This window comes from Pteronotus mesoamericanus, unplaced genomic scaffold, assembly GCF_021234165.1.
Source record: "Pteronotus mesoamericanus isolate MK-2021 breed Mesoamerican mustached bat unplaced genomic scaffold, CSHL_Meso_final scaffold_54, whole genome shotgun sequence".
In the NCBI taxonomy this organism is placed as follows: Eukaryota; Metazoa; Chordata; class Mammalia; order Chiroptera; family Mormoopidae; genus Pteronotus; species Pteronotus mesoamericanus.
This window is the reverse complement of record NW_026555321.1, coordinates 3,036,357-3,057,176: the sequence shown is the minus strand read 5'-3', so window position 1 is coordinate 3,057,176 and position 20,820 is coordinate 3,036,357. Positions and strand designations below refer to the sequence as shown.

General features: G+C 44.9%; 1 protein-coding gene across 1 annotated transcript in view; it reads right to left on the bottom strand.

Moving 5' to 3' along the window:
- The window catches only part of TRANK1 (tetratricopeptide repeat and ankyrin repeat containing 1), an 89,533-nt gene extending 87,646 nt beyond the window's left edge, over positions 1-1,887 (bottom strand). The window contains exon 1 of the mRNA XM_054595765.1: positions 1,822-1,887. Within this exon, the coding sequence (XP_054451740.1) occupies positions 1,822-1,844 (23 nt within the window). The 5' untranslated portion in view covers positions 1,845-1,887. The remainder of the gene's footprint in view (positions 1-1,821) is intronic.
- Between the last annotated feature and the right edge of the window lie 18,933 nt (positions 1,888-20,820).

Genomic DNA, 20,820 nt, shown 5'->3' with positions numbered 1-20,820 from the left:
CATCCCAAGACACCATCTCCTCCCTTCTGAAGTTCCTTCCCAGGGAAAGGCTGATGTCTCCTCAGTCTCTCTGGAGATGTCCCAAAGAGAGCCTACAATCGCCACCTACACCGGTTCCAGGGGTGTCCAACCGGTGACCCTGGATGGCTATGAATGCAGCCCAACACAAAATCGTAAATTTACTTAAAACCTTTTTTTTTTTTTTTTTTTTTTTTTTTTGCTCATCAGTTTTCATTAGTGTTTGTGTATTTACTGTGTGGCCCAAGACAATTCTTCTTCTTCCAGTGTCGGCCAGAGACGCCAAAAGGATGGACACCCCTGGAGGCCTCAAGCTAATGGATTATGACTAGCTTTAAAAACAAACAAAACAACACAACACAACAGAAAATTACTGTGCCTCATCCTGAAGAGAGAATAGGTATACTGTGAAGCTCTTGTTGAGTTTTATACTTATATGTGTATGTGGCCTCTATTGCTAGTCTTGGTCAAAAGGGGACTGAGAAACCCACAGGCCTGAGGGAGCGCCGTCTGACTCCGGGGATGAATGCCACACCCCTGGACCCGACCACCATCCCCGTGGAGGATGCAAGGTCCAGCAAAGGATGCTGAGAACCCAAGCACCCGTCCTGCAACTCCACAAAACATTGCTCGCTGGCAAACACTTGAAACAAACTTCTCACTCTCCTTCAAGGTGGTAGAACTTCCTATCAGGTTCAAAACAGGATGCTCAACAAAAGACCAAGCCATCTGTGTAACAACCTTGCCTACGAAAGGTGCCTGCCACCTGGGAGGTTCAACGTAGGGAGAACCTGGGTGCTGGGCGTGCAAGGTCCTTGGCTCCCTGATATTTCTTCCAGCTAAGTATTGATTGAGCTAATAGCAAGTGGGCTGGGACTAGACATCCTGGGGCCCCCTTTCTCTCTCCTCTTTTAAAAATTATTTTCTTTATTATTCAAATTGCCCATCTCCTGAAAAATGTGCACCAAAAAGCACCAAAGCTTGCTGCCTCTCAGAAACAACCCCAACTGAGAAGGGGGCTGGCCCGCCCTCACGCAGAAAGATAGGCACTATTTCAGCCGCGCTGCAAATGCTCAGGGCTTCCTGTGAGTGCGCGCCAGCGAGGGGTGGGGGGTGGGGCGGAGTGTGTCCCCCAGGCTACCAGCTCCGAGACCACGTTTGAAAACGATCGAAAGCAATAGCCTGGGCTTCTGGGGACTCCCCTTCTTGGCCTTGGGCTCCTGCTGCACCCCCGCCCTAGGATCATTTAGCTGAAAACCGTGGACGGTGCAGCCTCTTTCGGGCAAGCCCTGCTCACGATCGGGAGGGCTGGGCAAGAGGCCTTCCCGGGGCTGGAATCGCAAACCTCCCGCTGCCGAAAAGCGGCCACTCTCCAAGTTCCCCGAAATCCCGCCCCAATCTCGGGCGCCGGCCAGCCTGAGTGCGTGCCCGGGGGCGCGTCTGCAAGTCTTCTCATCAAAACGAGCTGGTGCCCCAAGGTCCCCCGCAGGAGGTGGGAGGTGCGCCCCGGAGCCGCAGGTTCGGTCCCGGGCTGGGGAGGAGGCAGGCCGCGCGCCACCGCAGTCTCTGTCGCAGCGCGCGCCCTGGTCCCCCGGGGCCCGGAAGGCTGGAGCCGCCCCCCCGCCCGACCCCGTGCGACAGGCCCGGGTCTGCACCTGGATGAGCGCGGGACCCAAGGGGATGGCCAGCTCGGCCTCTGCCTTTGGGGTCGCCAGCCCCGGCGCGCGGCCGCTTCCCGCCAGCAAGAGGCGCGGGGCCCGGAAGGCCGGTGGCTCCCCCGCACTTCCCGCGCCGCGTACGCACCTAATTGCCCTCGGGTCCCACATGGCTGGGGCCTGAGGGCCCGAGCCGGGGCCGCCGCCGCTGCCTCCGCCTCGGGAGCTGCTTCCCCACGGGCAGGGCGCGGCGGGCGGTGCGGAAGCCCGAAAGCCGCGGCGCTGGGCAGGGGCGGCGCGGTGCAGCGGCCGCGCGGGGCCCCTGCTCCAGGTGGCGCGGCGCCCAAGCCGTGACGAGCAGGGCGGGGTGCGGGGACCCCGGCGGCCAGCTGTGTGCAGCCGCAGACCTATTCCAAGTTTCCACGTAGTTGCAAGAGCCCGAAGACTGTCACGTGCCCGTCGCCGCTGGGTGGGAGGGGGTGTTTGCCAGTGTTCAAAAGAGGCGTTTCGACGTCTCCCATGGAGCATGTGTGAGGGCTCCCGTGGAGTGGCTGTCCATCGCCTTTGAAATCGGGTGCCTCGGGCCGGTCACCACGGGGGATTGAGCACACACACACACCCCCTCTGGTACGTTTTTGGTCTTCAGGGGAACTCTGTTCACCCTGGCCCGGCCGCCGCGATGGCCACAGAAATGGAGACCACGGTGAACACAAGGGCCTGGACTCGTCTCTCCTTCCCCAAGTCCCCTCCTACAAAGAAACTACGGGTTACTGAGCCTGGCCCTTTAGCTCCCATTTCCTGTCGCTCTCAGTCAGCCCTTCGCTGGATACGAAATACTTACTCTGAGCTCGATCCTCAGTTCTTGGGACGCTGGGGATTCAGGTGGAAGAGGCTAGCGAGGCCTCAGACTTCTTGACGCTGACAGCGGTGTTCACGGCGGCGCCCACCGTGGAGGGCGCCTCTTAGCACAGGCAGGGACCTGCAAGGAACCGCCTGGAAGGGCAGTATGGATACTGAGCTGGCGGACGCTCAGGCCAACTTCAGGCTGCCACTTCGGCGTCGATCTGGCACTGGAACCGGCCCACCCTCTTGCTCACTGCCCCTGCTGGGTCCTCAGTTTCCTTGGGAATCCTTTTCCTGGACACCAGGGACTTGGTCCCATCAGACAGCGAGGCAAGGCTCTAGCCCACACTGCCTCCTGGTGGTTCCGGCTTCCTTCGGAGGAACCACCACGCCAGGCCCTCTGGCGCAGAAGACACCATGGAGCTTGAGAAAACAGTAGTTTCCTCTGAGAGGGTTTAGGACGGTGAACACAGTGCACGCAGCTGCGTGCTTGTCTGCGCTGCTTACACTGAGTCAAGAACTAGCCTCTCAGCCCAGCTAGTGCTCTCTGTACCTATGAAGCCTCACCTCCTCCCATTTCTTCTGTGTTCGTCTTCCCCAACCACGCTGTGCATCCCTTGCAGTTCAAACGCCTTCAGAGGCATCCCATTGCCTCTTAGAGACCAGACTAGGTAGCTGGGCATTTCAGGTGTGCAGCAAGTGATCCTACCCTTCCAGGCTTAGCCTCCTAACGCGAACACTGTGTTCCAGTGGTTCCCAAACTCGGCTGAACACTGGAATCACCTGAGGTTCTTTTAAAGTTACTGATATCTTGCTCATAATTCCAGATGGTCTGATTGAATTGCTATGGAGCATGACATGGACATGGGGAATAATATGGGGATTTTTAAAAGCTCCTCGGATGATTATAACATGCAAAATCGGGGAGAAACTCCTAGTCTTCAAATAATTGGAGATACTTGCTATTTCCCAGACAGCATTGATACTTACACTTTTAGGAGACTTTACATATCCTTTCTCCAATGTTTTTCCCAGCATCTCCCAGTTCTGTATTTAGGGAAGGCCCATGCCACCTCTTCTAGTGTATCTCTTCTTTTTGGCCACCTGGAAGGAGTCTGATTCCAGAAGCCCTAGCCAGGTTCCCACATAAGCATCTCAGAATCTTTTTTTCATTCTCCTTCCTCATTATCTTTCATCATAGTCCTCCAAGCAGTCACATTAACTCAAAGCGGTAATCAAGACAGTCACGTCTTTCTTTTTAAAAACTGTTTCTTTACTTTCTGATATTTTTATCAAAATTATGTATTCTTACAGTTAAAGGAGCAGTTGCCCCTCACACATGACTTCCTCCCCAGAAGCAACTTTTATCTCTGTTAACTGATCAGTTGATGGTTATGGTAGAGTCTCTAAATAACACTGCTACTTCTTCTTGTTATCGTTTCTGCACACACACACCCGCCGCCCCATTTTATGCATCATCAGGTAAAAATAAAAAAATTAGGCGTGCTGGTCTTCACCCTCCATATAGTTTGTCTGGGTATAAAATTCTAGGTTGAAAATAATTTTCCTTCAGGATTTTGAAGCTTTTACTCCAGTGACCACTAATTCCTAGCACTGCTATTGAGAATTCTGAAAACATCCAATTACCCATTTTATGTGACCTCTCTGGGTTTTTGTTTTTGTTTTTAATCTTTGGAAGCCTGAAATAGCTTCTTTTTCTCTCCAAATATTTCAAAAATACATAACAATGTGCTTTTCTATGGGCTCAAGCATCCACTCCACGGTGTTTCAGTGGGTTCTTTCATTCTCAAAACTCAAGCTCTTTAGTTCTGGGAAATGATCTTGAAAAATTTTGTTGGTTATTTCTTCTCCTCAATTTTTCCTATATTGCCTTTTTGGAAATCCTCTTATTCCAATATTGAACTTCCAGGATTGTCCCTGTGATAGAGTAGACCCCTAATTTTCAAATGATTTATCTCCTGAAGTTGAGATTTCTTCAACTTTATCTTATGATTCTTTTTAAAGAGTTTTTTATTTATGATACCATACTTTGATTTTTCCAAGTGCTCTTTCTTACTCTGTGAGCATTACTTTATTGGAGCACCCCATTCTCTTTTTCATGGTTACTATGCAGCTATACTAAGAAATGATGAGGTTCACTACGTAACACTATGAAGCTGAAGTCCAGGAAATACTGTTAAGTGGAAAAAAGCTAGGTGAGAATATGCTACTTTTACAGTAAGAAGGAGACATGAATGTTTTTATGCATTTGCTTATATTTCCTGACAGAAACAATGGAAAGAAAACCAAAAACTAAGACAAATGGTTACTTACAAGGAGGAACAGAGTAGAGGGAAAAGACAGAGAAGCTAAGCTTCTTTGAATATACCTCGTTTTACAACAAGTGCTGGCAGGGTTGTGGATTAAAGGGAACTCCATTACACTGTTGGTGGGAATGCAGACCGGTGCAGATGCTATAAAAAACAGTATAGAATTTCCTCAAAAAACTAAAAATGGAACTGCCTTTTGCACAGGCAATTCCACTGCTGGGATTATACCCTAAGAATCCTGAAATGCCAATTCAAAAGAACCTATGCACACCAATGTTCACAGCAGTGTTATTTACAACAGCCAAGTGCTGGAAACAGCCTAAGTGCCCATCAGTACATGAGTGGATTGAAGAACTGTGGTACATGTACACAATGGAATACTACACAGCAGAAAGAAAGAAGGAATGCCTACCCTTCGTGAAAGCATGGATGGAACTGGAGAGCATTATGCTAAGTGAAATAAGCCAGGCAGTAAAAGACAAATACCATGTGATCTCACCTCAAGTGGAACCTTATCGACAAAAGAAACAAGTGAGCAAAATAGAACCAGAGGCATGGAAACAGAGAACAAACTGACAGTGGCCAGAGGGGAGTGGGGAGGGGGAAAACAGGAGAAAGAAGGGGAAGGGTCAAGCCAAGGAACAGGAACAGAGGACTCAGGGGCACAGACAATAGGGGCAGATTGACTGTGGGAGTGAGGGGGGATGGGATAGAGGTGAGCAATGAGGAAAAAGGCAGGTGAACAATAATAAATAAAATAAATAAAAATAAAAAACACATTTTTCCTGAGGGGAGTGGGGAACAAATGAAAGATTAAGCAGCTTGTTGTAAAGCAGTTGGTCAAAGGGCTAAGATTAGAAAACTCTGATGAGACGTACGGCCAAGTTGAAGCTGTAGGTATATATGCTTTGCTTCCTCACACAACCAGCAAAGGACAACAACAAATTCAAAAACAAAAAACAACCACAACTGCCAGAAAATCAAACTGTATAGAAGTCCAACCAAAGAGTTAAAGAAGAAACAGACTGGTGGGAGGGGCAGAGATGGGCAGCCGGGGCAGAGAGGACTTGTGGCAAGGCAGCAGCTGGAAGACCAGGAGGGCGAGGCGGCGGCTGGAGGACTGGGCGGTCCCACATTCACACATGCATAAGCTGGAAAGAACAACTGAAGAGCAAGGCAGATCATACAACCCGGGGTTCCAGTGCAGGAAACTAAAGCCTCAAAACCCCTGGTTGTAAAAACCTGTGGGGGTTGCGGCAGCAGGAGAAACTCCCAGCCTCACAGGAGAGTTCATTGGAGAGACCCATGGGGTCCTTGAATGTACACAAACCCACCCACTAAGGAGTGAGCACCAAAAGTGCCCAATTTGCTTGCAGGTAGAGGGGAAATGACTGAAAGTGGGACGAGAGCTAAGCAAGCCATAACATTCCCTCCCGGACCCCTCCCCCACAGCTAGTGTCACAAGGCAGCGACCTCAGTTGCCCTGCCCTGGTGAATACCTAAGGCTTTGCCCCTTTCAACATAAAAGGCTGAGACAAAGAAATATGACCCAAATGAAAGAACAGATCAAAACTCCAAAAATAGAACTAAGCAAGGAGGAGATAGCCAACCTATCAGATGCAGAGTTCAAAATACTGATAATCAGGATGCTCACAGAAATGGTTGAGTACAGATGCAAAATAGAGGAAAAAGTGAGGGCTATGCAAAGTGAAATAAAGCAAAATATACAGGGAACCAACAGTGAAGGGAAGGAAGCTAGGACTCAAGTCAACAATTTCAAGCAGAAGGAAGAAATAAACATTCAACCAGAACAGAATGAAGAAACAAGAATTCAAAAAATGAGGAGAGGGACAACATTAAACATTCTAACATCCAAATCACAAGGGTGCCAGAAGGAGAAGAGGGAGACCAAGAAATTGAAAACTTATATGAAAAAATGATGAAGGAAGACTTCCCCAATCTGTCAAAGGAAATAGACTTCCAGGAAGTCCAGGAAGCTCAGAGAGTCCCAAAGAAATTGGACCCAAGGAGGAACACACTAAAATACATCATAATTAAATTACCCAAGATTAAAGATAATGAGAGAATCTTAAAAGCAGCAAAAGAAGAGAGTTACCTACAAAGGAGTTCCCATAAGACTATCAGCTGATTTCTCAAAAGAAACCTTTCAAGCAAGAAGGGGTTGGAAAGAAGTATTCAAAGTTATGAAAGGCAAGGACCTTCATCCGAGATTACTCTATCCAGCCAGGCTATCATTTAGACTGGAAGGGCAGATAAGGTGATTCCCAGATGAGGTAAAGTTAAAGGAATTCATCACCACCAAGTCCCTATTATATGAAATGTTATAGGGACTTATCTAAGAAAAAGATCAAAATTATGAACAGTAAAATGACAACAAACTCACAACTATCAACAACTGAACCTAAAAAACAAAAACGAACTAAGAAAACAACTAGAACAGGAACAGAATCACAGAAATGGAGATCACATGAAGGGTTATCAGCGAACAGGAGGCAGAGTAAGAATGGAGGAAAAGATACAGAGAATAAGAAGCATAATTGGTAAGCACAAAATAGGGGGAGGTTAAGAATAGCATAGGATATAGAGAAGCCAAAGAACTTATATGTACGATCCATGGACATGAACTCATGGGTGGGGAATGCTGATAGGAAGGAGAGTGTAGGGTGGAGGGGGATAATGGAGAGAAAAAAGTGGGACAACTGTAATAGCATAATCAATAAAATGCACTTAAAAAAAGAATAAAATTGTTTTCTGATTATAACCTAAAAAAAAAGAAAGGAAAATACTGACAAACTCAGAATGGGTTTGGCTGTGCTTCTTGGACCCTGAACTCAGTCCACCCTGGATTCTGGCCCTAAAGAGTGATGCCACTGGGAGCATTATCCATTCAGGACACATTGCACATGCCTAGAGGCAGACAGGTCTACGCAGTAGAAAAAGCCACTCTGAAGGAAATTGTTTCTCCTTTGAACTTCAGTAGGGCTGATTCTTACCCTGTGTAGCACCCTGAGAATACATATTAAGTGAGTCATGTATGATACTGACCTAGCCTGGTAACAAGAGGAGGGGCATTATGGACTATGTACAGTCCAAACTTGAGACATACAGTTATATACACCCTCACACAAGTAGCTACACCCACACCCAGGACTGTGCATTCTCGGACATGTACACCCAAAGAGTAAACCAATGAACACACCCACACAAACTCATGCAGCCACACAAACACGCTCACATGACACCCTTTCTTGGTCTCTTGACTTTCAGAACAGCTCTCACACCTGAACCGGCCAATGCCCCTCCCCACAGCAGGAGCTGCCCCTCTCAGCCTCTGAGTCAGCCCTGATAGAGGCAGATACACTGTGATCAGCAGCCTTTATACTCACGCTACTGAGATACTCACCTGGAAGGGCTCATCTGGAGCTTCCCATACCCTTAGAACACTGGCTCACACAGACTCACCTACTCAGGTTCACTCCCTCTGTGCACCAGTACAGAGGTGGCAGCTTGAGACTGAAGTGTCTGGCATCGGGGCAAGCAGAGGCCATCCCTTTGCTGACCACCCCTCTAGTTGGAGCCATATCTGAGACTCCATCAACCTGGCTAACACTGTGTGACCCACCTTGGAGGTCCCCAGAGGCTCTACCCCACCCAATTTAGCGCCTGCTCAAGCTGCTTTTCCATAACAATGGCTGGTCTTGGCTCCTAAATCCTATCAAACAATCAACAGCTGGTTTAGTGAGCCCTAGTGGCAGCTAGATTAGATTCCCAGCTGGGCTTCACCTGGGAATCCCCAAGACCAGCACAAATTGCAGCCATCTCAGATTGCTTCACAGCTCAGGAAGGGTGCCCTGGGCAAACCACAGGTGGGGGCTGACCTTGGTCTGCACCACCTGGAAAGCCAACACACTCAGTGGGCAGCTACAGACCACATCAGAGCACCACCACCCTACCCCTATACAGCTGGTCCTCCACAGAGGGCAGAGGCTGATGGTCAGTGGTCACAGCCAGTCCTTGCAGCTGACTGGCCTGGGTAAATCCCTCCCCTTGATCTGCCAAAAGCAACCAAGGCTCAACTACAAGGGGAGGGTGTACTCAACCCACATGAAGGACACACCTTGAATACCCAGCTTGAGTGATAGGGGAGACTGTGCCACTGGACCCTACAGGACACCTACTACATTAGGCTACATCACTAAGACATGGAGTCATAGCAGCTCTACCTAATACAGGGAAACAGACACAGGGAGGCTGCCAAAATAAGGAGACAAAAAGCCTTGGCCCAAATGAAAGAACAGATCAAAACTACAGAGAAAGAGTTAAATCAGGAAATAGAGATAAGCAATCAATCAGATAAATGCAGAGTTCAAAACACTGGTTATAAGGATGCTCAAGGAGCTTAGTGAGGACCTCAGCAGCATAATAAAAGATCCAGTCAGAGATGAAGGATACACTAATTGCAATAAAGAACAATTTATAGGGGCACAACCGTAGAGTGGATGCAGCTAATCTCGAACATAAGGAAGCAAAAAACAACCATGCAGAAAAAGAAGAAGAAAAAAGAATCCCCAAAAAATGAAGATAGTATAAACAGCCTCTGGGACAATTTTAAGGGGTGCAACATTCACCTCATAGGAGTTCCAGAAGGAGAAGAGGAAGAGCAAGAAGTTGGAAATCTCTCTGAAAAAATAGTGAAAGAAAACTTCCCTAATTTGGTGAAGGTAAAAGCCATGCAAATCCAAGAAGGGAGCACAGAGTCCCAATTGTGATGGATGCAAAGAGGTCCACTCTAAGGCACACCATTATCAAAAGGCCAAAGGTCAAAGATAAAGAGAGACTCTGACAAGCCAGAGAAAATAAGTTAGTTACCAGAAGGTTGGGGGGAGGGGAAGAATGGGTATAAAGGTAAGGGGATTAAGAAGTACAAAAAGGTAGTTACAGAATAGCCATGGGGATGTAAAGTACAGCATAGGAAATGGAGTAGCCAAAGAACTTTAACGCATGACCCATGGACAGGAACAATGGTAGGGGCACTGCCTGAGGGAGTGGCGGGTGCTGGGTGGAGGGGAGCAAAGGGGGTAAAATTAGGGCAATTGTAATAGCATGATTAAAAGGAAAAAGTTGAGAGAGAGCAGCCACCCAGACCGTAAGGGCCAGGGACAGCCAAAAGCATCAGGTAGAGAAAGAGATGCATAGAGTGAAGGCAGTTGGTTGGGAAAGCAGCGGGAGAGATGGAAGCAGATGCAGGGAGACTGGAGCACCATGACATTAGATGATCAGTAAATGCTTGTCAGCAAGAGTCGGTGAGAACCAAGCTATCTTGAAAAAACACCCACCTTGGGCTCCAGCTCAAGAGGCCTGGCTGAGAGATGGATTCTGCAAACCCGTGAGTCTGGCCTCCCTTGTCACACTTCACGATAGACCCTGTGGTGGGCCAATTGTGTCCCCTCACAAAAAAATATGTTGAAGTGTCCACTCCCTGTGCCTCAGAATGTGATGTTATTTGGAAATAAGAGTTGCTGCAGATGTAATTGTTTGGGATGAGGTCATACTGGAATAAGGTAGTCCCCTAATATAATATGACTGGTGTCCTTAAAAGAAGATGGCCATATGAAGACACAGCAACGCAGGGAGAATGCCATTGAAGATGCAGGCAGAGATGAGAATGATGAATTTTAAGCCAAGGAATGCCAAGGATTGTCACCAGAAGCTAGGAGAGAGGCATGTAACAGATTCTCCATCAGGGCCCTCAGATGGAACCACCCCATTGACTTGTTGATTTTGCTGGCCATCCAGCCCCAGGACTATGAGAGAATGTGGTTCTCTTGTTTGAAGCCACTCAGTCTGTGGTACTTTGTTACAGCAGACCTAGCCAAAGAATATAGACCTCATGACCTAAGGTAACCCAAGTGCATCTCTGTTCTTAACACCTTAGCCCTGGCCATGAGCTTTAGAAGACTCCAGGTCTGTAGCTCTCCTCTGACCACACCCTTCCCTAGGGGATGCGGAGGCCACTGGTCCAAAGGTATGTGCCTATCCAGAGCCCACACCTTTCTTCCAGACCGTGATCTGGGCCATGATTTTCTGCCCAGATAGCCCTAAGCCTGCTTTCAGGGTCCGGCCAGGTCTGGTTCTTGAGTCTGTCCTTCTTAGAAAGTGTTCCAAGCTTCTGGTGTGCACCCCTCTAGGCCAAGGGTAGCCAAGGGGCAGCTGTTTGCCAGGAGCACAGGGAGCTGTGACAGAAACTAACTTGTGGGCAGAGGTGTCCACATACATGTGCATCTTATGCTGTAGTACATAGATGGGACTAGAAAAGGAAAGATAGCAGGCTGTGGCTGCAGATCTCCATGTGTACTATTGCTCTGGCCCCCGTGGTGGTCAGTAGTGGGCCTATCTCGCCCTCACAGACCAGCATGAATGTCCAAGGGATGGGTCCCGGGCACGTTCAGCCATCACTCTTTGTTCCTGTATAGGCTCTGTCCGCAGAAGTGCTGCCTCATTTCTCTTCTTTGCTCTGACCCATCTCTCTGCAGGCGGTGGGACCTCTGAATTACTCTCTATCAACCAACCTCAGCAGCTGGGTCAGATCCTGCTCCCCTTCTCTCCTTCTTCTTCTTTAGTGTCCCCAGGAAGGGGATCTGCACCAAGCTTCTTAAGAGTCCTAGCCCATGCCCTGGCTGGTATGGCTCAGTGAATTGAGCACTGGCCTGCGAACCAAAGATAGTAAGTTTGATTCCCAGTCAGGGCACATGGCTGGGTTATGGGCCAGGCCCCCAACTGGGGGCAAGCAAGAAGCAAATGATCCATGTATCTCTCACGCATTAATGTTTCTCTCTCTCTCTTTTTCCCTCCCTTCCTCTCTCTCTAAAAGTAAACAAATAAAATTTAAAAAAAATCCTAGCCCACACCTGTAGCCCACACCTGTAGCCCACACCTGTAGCTGGGGTGGGATGTCAAAGCAGAGGTCATAAATTCAGCTGCCTACAGGGACCAGGCAAGTATCACAACTGAGCATATCTGGCCAGGAATAAGCACCAGCAAGAGGTAAGGTTTGCAGCAAGCCAGAACAGCCAGGTTCCTTCTAAAGTGGCTCCAACTATTGCCATAGGGAAGGTGGGCTCGATGTCAAAACTCTTTTGATTTTTTTTTTTTTATCCTCACCAAAGGATATGTTTATTCATTTTAGAGAGAGGGGAAGTGGGACGGGGAGAGAAACATCAATCGCCTCCTGTACGCACCCCACCCAGGAATTGAACCCGCAACCTAGGTATTTGCCCTGACAGGGAATCAAACCCACAGACTTTGTGGTGTACAGATGACGCTCCAAACAACTGAGCCACTGGCCAGGGCAAAACTCTTTTGATTTTTTTGATAGAAACCAGAAATCTTGACTATTGTGTGAAGTTCCTACTTATCCACTCAAAATTTTAATGCAGTACACACCAAATAAAAGCCAGTCATGGATAGACCAAGTAGGTCAGCCAAGTTTATTGCCACTAATAAAACTAAAAACTATTCCAGATTCGTTTGGCAAGCTGAGGCAAGCTGGGAGGTACCCCTCATGTGGTTTGCCCTGAACTCACGGAACTCCAGACTGTGTGACGAATTAATGATGGTGTCCTCACCTGTTGTTATTTTTGGAGCCTGATATGGCCTTTCCACCCTCTTTCACCTGGTAAACCCTGGAAGTACCTTATGATTCATCTCTATCATCACCTCCCATGTGTAAGCCTGAACTGACTCACCAGCCCAGCCTGTGCTTCCCTATTTTCACTTCCTGCTCATGACCCCTTATTTATGTTTCTGGTACAGCCCATATCACATTGTTTTATAACTGTTTACATGTCGTCTACCACTAGGCAACGAGCACCCTGACATCTAGGATTTTATCTTGTTCATTCTGTGTTTCCAGCTCCCTGGCACTTAGCTGACACAATGTTTGTGGAATGAATGAATAAACAATATGTATCTGTAATGAGACCAACATCAAGGAACTACTGGATCTAGTTCCACGTTGGTACTCGTGACAATATGTTTATTGACACCAGATTTGGAGTGGGGCAAGAATCATGTTCCTCTTGATGACTTAAGTTCTTTGCATTTAAACTGGGAAATTGATTCTGATGGAGGAGAGGGAGGAGCAAAAGGAAAAGAATCCAGAAATGCAACTAAAGTCTCTGAGGACAGAAAGCCTGTGGTGGGCTCGGATGGTGAGGATGGTGAGGATGGTGAGGATGGTGAGGATGGTGAGGATGGCGAGGATGGCAGGGGTAGCAAGATAACAAATAAATTAAGCGATGGTAATGAAGAATGGTGCCGGGGAATCGTGGGGAGAAGGTTGTGTAGGGACAACTGAGGCGGTGGGATATAAGAAGGAAGTGCCCCCAGAACCCTGACAGCCACCTTGCGCACTGCTGCACCTGTAAAACGTTTTGTTTCCTATGCGGTAAGATTTTGCTAGTTCTTTTCCCCAACTTCAGTCCTGGAGGAACTTGCTACTCCTGGAGCTGCAGTTTTCATTTCGGTATGTCGCCACCTTGAGGCCAGGGTGTGAAATTACATTACCAGGCGACAGGCTCAGATTTTACCTCCATCCTCGAGGAAACCCCTACTCAATTTCAGCACGTTTATCCATTCAACTTAAGGACATTTAAATAATATTCACAAATTTCCTCTACATCAGATGAAGTGAAGCAAAAGGAAGGCCATACGCCATTCATTTCCCTGATTCTTATCCCTTGTTGTCATGTTTTTAATCCTCATCTCCTGTTTTCCTCCTAACTAGTCTGTGAACACTTTAGGGATAGAAGTTCATTCTGTTTGCTTCCCCCATAGAGATTTACATACTGCAAGTTTTTTTTTTTTAAGTCTCTGCTTAGTGTATTTATATGATATCTTATAGCAAATTTGCTTAAATCTCCAAAAACAAGTGAAATAAGCGGTACAAAAAAACCAAACAAATGTGATTCCACTTATGTGAGTTACCTAGAATAATCTAATTAATTCCTAAAGACAGAAAGTAGAATAGCAGTTACCAGGGGCAAGGGGGAGGGGTACTTGTTTAATGGGTGTAGTGCTGAGTTTCTGTTTGAAATGATGAAAAGTTCTGGAGTGAGATAGTGGTCATTGTAAATGAACTTTGTGTCACTGGATTGTAATTTTAAAATGGCTAAAATGGAAAATTTTAAATTGCATATATTTTACCACTGTAAAGAAGAAGAAGGAGAAGAAGAAGAAGAAGAAGAAGAAGAAGAAGAAGAAGAAGAAGGAGAAGGAGAAGGAGAAGGAGAAGGAGAAAGAGAAGAAGAAGGAGAAGGAGAAGGAGAAGGAGAAAGAAATCTGGTCTAGGTCAAAATAAGCATTCAAGAGGGCCCCCTCACTATGACAAAAGTTCCAGTCATCAGGAAGAATGAACAATTCTAAATGTGTATAAACCAAATAACTGCCTCTGTATGTGTAAAGGCTGTCAGATCTACAAAGAGAGATTCACAATGCTGGTACGATATTTTAACAATGTTGTGTCAGTAACTGGTAGGATAAGCAGTCAAAAATTCTCCTACATATCAGCCCCAGAGGGACATACTTACGGCTCTTTATAGCAGCATTATACATAATGGTCCCAAGTGGGAAATAACCTAAATATCCATCAATAGTAGAAGGTATGAATACATTGGGTTAGATTCATGCAATGGAATACCACACAGCAACAAATATGAATGAGCTACAGCTACATGCAACAACATGGATGAAATTTCAAAACATAATGTTGAGCAACTGAGGTCAAACAAAATAATATACACTATTATTCTATTTATGTGAAGCTCAAAAATAAGCAATACTAGACTATATGTTTAGAGATGCATATTTATATGATGACATTTTCTAAAATCAAGAGAATTATTTCCATAAAAGTCAGAATTGTGGATATCTCTAAGAGGGAAGTGCCACATTGTGATTGGAAAAGGACATATGAGCTGAGGGGTGTAGCCTTTTAGGGTTCTGACAAAATTTATTTTATGGCCTGGATGGAGTTTATCTACTGTTTACCCTTTCTGTAGCAAATAGCTGTTGATGTTGGCCAGGAAATCGAGTGTGAGGGGTGTGTAGAAAACAAGAAATCATAGAACTAGCCTTGTTAATCCAATGAAAAGAAATCTCAAGATGATAGTTTGCAACAGGTTTTGAAAGAAATCTGGCTAAATTAAAACAGGTCGTCAGTGGACTCCAAAAAGATGTTCTAAAGAATTTAGAATAGACCCTGAGCTATTTTAGACTAGAAAAGAAACTCTCAGTTTCTGATGATGAAAGAGGCTTTTACTTTTTCCAATGTAGGGGGCAGAGGACAATAAAAATATCCAAGGAGACCTAAAAGTTAGGATCCAAATTTGAAGCAAACTAAAGTGTGGTATGTATTTCATACCTATGGTAGTTTAAGAAAAGAGAATGCATTTGATAACTTGCTAGAAAGATTGTCTTTGAGGGGTCAGGGCCTGTGACATTTTAAGTACAGGAGAAAATATAATACTACATCACAATTTACTGTTTATTAATTTTGAACTTCTAGCATCAAGCTGGAGACCAAGTGTGGGGGATAGTAATGATTTCTGAACCGAATATTATAATTTTTTTAAATCTTGATGATGCATAAATGTAAAAGCAGAGTCCCCTAACCCTAACCCTACGTTGGATGAGGACAAAGAGGAAGAGGAGGGAGGAGGGAGAGGCAAGAGGAAGGGCAGAGGAAACACAGATAGTTTAAGAATAGAATCTAAATTTGCAAAACTAACCAACAGAATGCAAACCAATACAACTATGAAAACATGAAGCAAGAAGGAAAGGAGAAATGGGGCCTTATGAACTTGCCAAGTTCTTATTTACCATAGTAGGCCACACAGAGACAATGATTAGAGTTGATGAATTGAGTTAGTAATATACAGATTTAAGGAACCAAATAACTAATATAAGAAAAGGTTACACATGGTTATTATGAAAGCATAGCAATGAGGGAGAGGAGAAGTCAGGGCACCAAAGCTTTTTAATCATGTCTCTTGGCATTTTCTCATTTTTCTATAAACTTTCAATAAATCTGAATATGCAGACTAAAAAGGAGTATTTGGGGAGGAGGCATTCTTTTTCTGTGTACACTCGCTACGGACACATTCCTGCTGGCTGCCTGGCACCATTCATTAAGCAGGCCCCCGTTGCCAGGGAAACCAGCTTTTCACCGATACCAAAGATAATGCTGAGGCCTGCCGTTCCCCAAGCAACCTTTCTCTTGAGACACGCCAGCTTCCTGAACTATCCGTTGTCCTGATGTGATGCTGTCCAGCTGTAGGAAGCTTACACCTGCTGCCTCTCACTTTCCTGCTTGTTGCCTGTGACACTGGCCAGTCAGCACGACCTGCTGCCCTTGTTTTGTTAGGAGCAAACCTGATTATGAGAAATTAGTAGCAGTCTTTTTTTTTTTTTAATGATATACATCAAAGCACAGAGAATAATATAAAAACCACATAACCTTTTCTATGTTTGCTTCATTAACCCCAGGAGGGGAGAGGGAGGACAGAGAGAGGGCTTTTTAAAAAAAAATACTCATTGTGTTGAGGTACAAATAACATATCCTGATGCAGAGATCTTAAGTATACAGGTTTATTGGTTTTGACAAATCTAAACACCTGAAGAATCAACAGCCCAGTCAAGATACAGGATGCTTCCATCAACCTAGAAAGTTCCTTCTTGGAGATTTTCTCTCTCTCTCTCTCTCTCTCTCTCTCTCTCTCTCACACACACACACACACACACACACACACACACAGAGCCTACCCCCATCTCTCTGCCCTCCCTGTATCCCACTCAGCTTCCCCACCCCTAGATAATGATTACTCTGATTTCTACCATAATGGGATCATCATAGTTTGGAATCTTTTGTTCTTGACCTTCATATAAATAGTATGCTCCCTTTTGTATCTGGATTCTCTTGCTCAGGATAATGTTTTTGACCGTCATCTATGTTGTTATGTGTATCAATAGTTTGTTCCAGATTGGTATTCCATTGTATGAATAGAGAAAATTTTGTTTATCCATTTCCTGTTGATGGACATTTGATTTGTTGCCATGAATACTCTTTAACAATGAAACTTTTTTTGTCATGTTCGTCATATCTCTTGAGCAAATACTTAGCAGTGAAATTGCTCAGTAATGGGGTAGGCGTATGTTTAACTTTATAGGTAACCTTGATTCTCTTTAAAAATTGTGGTAAAATGAACATAACGTAAAGTTTACCATCTTAACCATTTTTAACTGCGCAGTTCGTAGGTATCGAGTGCATTTACATTGCTGTGCAGCTATCCATTTTTAGAACTCTTTTTGTGTTGTCAAACTGAAACCAGCCTCTGGCAACAACCTGTCTACTTTCTGTCTATCAATTAATAAATAATAACCTCCAGCCTCTGGCAACAACCTGTCTACTTTCTGTCTATGAATTTGACGCTTCTAACTGTCAAGCTTGACACTCTAATGGAATCACACAGTATTTGTCTTTTTGTGACTGGTTTATTTCACTTAGCATCATGTCTTCAAGGTTCATCCACAATGGAGTGTGTGTTTCAGAATTTTCTTCCTTTTTAAAGCTGAGTAATATTCCACTGTATGTATAAACTACATTTTGTTTATCCATTCATCCATTACTTCCATGTTTTGGTTATTGTGAATAATGCTGCTATGGACTTGAATGTAAAAATATCTCTTTGAATCCTTTTTTTTTTTTACTTCTTTAGGGTATATACTCAGAAGGGGAAATGCTGGATCATATGATAATTCTATTTTTAATATTTTTAGGAACTGCCATACTGTTTTCTGTAGTGATTACACTATTTTACGTTCCTACTAAAAATACATATGAGCTCCAATCTCCACATCCTTGCAATACTTATTTTGTTTTGTTTTTGGTAGCCATCCTAAGGAGTATAAATTTGACTTGACTTTTTTTGTCATGGAATTTTTAAACAAACACAAAAGATGAGACATATCTCCAGGTACACACCTTCAGATTTAAAAATTATTGGCATTTGATAGCAGGTAGAGAAGGACACACTTCCATACGGCTGTGAGAGCAGGGCAAAGATCTGTTTGGAACTGCCAACTAAGGGTGGGTAACTGATGTTGTCTTCCTGCCAGTGTTCAAGACATGGGACAACAGTCAAGCACATGTGGCGAAGGAGCAGCAGACAAAGGCCACCATCAATGGCCCATAATGAAACTCACACCATCATTTATCCTTCCAGCTGTACCCTTCATATTCCAACTAACATAATTTTCCTTTGATAAGAGGAGGGTGAGGCTCTGATTTGTCTTGGTGACTCATATGACCCACCAGCAGGAGACTAAACCAGAGGCTCTGGGTAGCACTTAATCTGGCAGCATTAGTGGGCTGGTGGGCTTTCCTGATAACATGAGAACTTGACGAATGCAAGCCAAACACAAAGGCCAGAAGTATCCATCAAGCCACCAGCTTGCCCTTGACTGACATGTCCATGCTTGAAGAGAGACAGTGTCCCTTTGAATAGGAAACTCCTGAAATGAGTACCCTAAACAACTGCAAGCATAAGTCAGCTATCCCTGAGCTGGTACTTGCCTTTTCACTGCCAGGAAATTGTGGGATCAGGAGTGGCAGGTACCCCTGTACTATTTTACTTTCTGTATTGTTGATGCTTTGGTATCTGGGACCTTGGTGGCCCAAGAGAGGTTCCTCACCCAGGGCTGGGTAATTTCTAAACAGAGCTACATAGTTCCTACTCCCCTTGGAGCATGCCTTTCATTTGCAAACCAACTAATCCAGAGTGTACACCCTGAACCACCTCCTTACACTCCAGGAAACAATATTCCTCTACCCTAACCACAAAGCCCCTGGTTAAAGTCATTGAGTCTTCTCTTTTTTCCCTTAGTCAGTCTAGCTAGAGGTGTGTAAAACAGCAATCAAATTTCTCATGGGAAAAATAAAATAAAATCAGAAAAAAAAGGCACACTGGGTAAATATTTCTAACATATCACAAAGGACTAATATCCTTAATATATAAGGAGCTCCTAAAAATTTAAAAATGCCAACAGCTCAATAGAAAAACAAAAGATCTGAGCAGAGAGTTCACAGACAAAAATGATCCTTAAACATATAAAAAATGTTAAATTGCATTTATAACATGAGAAATATAAAACTACACTGAAATAACATTTCTTAACCATTAGATTGGCATATAGCCAAAAGTTTTGCAACTCTTGTTTTGTTAAGGCTGTGGAGAAACACACACAGATTTTGCTGGTGAGAGTGCAAAATGGAGCAACCACAAAGGAGGAAAATTTGGCAAAGTCTAGAAAAATGATGAATCTACTTAGGAGTTCCACTTCTAGAAATTCCTCAAAGTTTCACCAGGAAAACTCTGAAATGACTTATGCATAAGGTAATTCGCGTGCATTATTTGCAAAAATGAGAGACTGAAAACAATCAACAGGACTGGCTTGATATACTAGGTACTTTCACAAAAAGGAATACTATACTGCAGGGGTCCCCAACTCCCTACCCCGACCCCGCCACTGGCCGTGAACTGGACTGTAAGGGAAGCTCCCGTCAGCTCAGCCACCTGTCTCCGCGCCCCCTCAGTCCACAGCCGGTGGGCTTTGGAGATGAGCTCCACCTCCTGATCGCTCCCCGCCGTCCCTGGAAAAACTGGTCCCTGGTGCCAAAAAGGTTGTGGACCCTGCTAAACAGCATTAAAAAACTGAAGAAGATCTCTTTGCATCAGTTTGGAGTGATCTCCAGTATACTATCACCTTTTGTCATATAGACTGTGCATTTTTTTGCCCAAATTTTTGACGGAAAAATAAGGGTGCTCATTATAGATGGGTAGTACCTGAAATACCTTGTATCTGGTCTTATGTTTTGTAATTTTTTTAAAAGATTTTATTTATTTATTTTTAGAGAGGGGAAGGGAGGAAGAGAAACCTCAATGTGTGGTTGTATCTCGCGCGCGCCCTGCTGGGGACGTTGCCTGCAACTGAGGCATGTGTCCTACACTGGGAATACAACCCCGGGACACTTTGGTTTGCAGGCCAGCTCTCAGTCCACTGAGCCACACCAGGTAGGGCGTGTCTTGTAATCATTTGTTACATAAAATTTCTTGTACCATGATATTTTCAAAAATAAATGCTAAAATTCCTTTATAATACAAAAAACCAAATTTCTAAATATAAATAATTGAATTAAAAAATTAAAACGATATTATTTTTTCCCTGAAAGTTTGGGCCACAAACATGGGTGTGCATTATACACAGGAGCATATTATACATGGCAAAATATGGTATGTTGTTTGTATCTCTCATTTAGTAAAGTGCCAAAGAGAATTTATGTAAGTCCATTTTATGTGTTCGCTCCCTTCGCGACTGCCATTTTTTGTTCAAGGGGTTGAGATAAAGTTCTATACCCTCACAGAGTGTAGGTAAGGAATCGGCTTTTCTGGGGACAACTCCTAAGGCCAGAGTCAGCAAAACAGAGAGGCATACAATCAACCAGTCTCTCCATCGTCCCGTGGACAGGTGTGCCAGGGCCAGGGCACCTGCTGGACACAGCGTCTGTTCTATTGCACTGGAGAAACCTGCTGTGGGTCTCCTTTTTTATAGGACAGGTGATAAACCGATCTTATGAGTATGGGAGTCAACAGGCTGTTCGATGCCAGGCAGTCCGAGGTTGGAGGTTTCGGTTATGCGCAGGAGCTGTCTTGGAGCGTCAGTTATCCAGTACCTAGGCACCTTGACACCTGCGGAGTTCTACAGATCCTTTATGTGGCAGGGAAGCTACTGACCCAAGAAATTGAGCTTAGGGTCTGTGTAGTGACGAATTTAACCTATGTCAGTTGTACCTCAATTTGTTAAAAAAAAAAAAAAAGTTTGAACTTATCGAAAAAAAG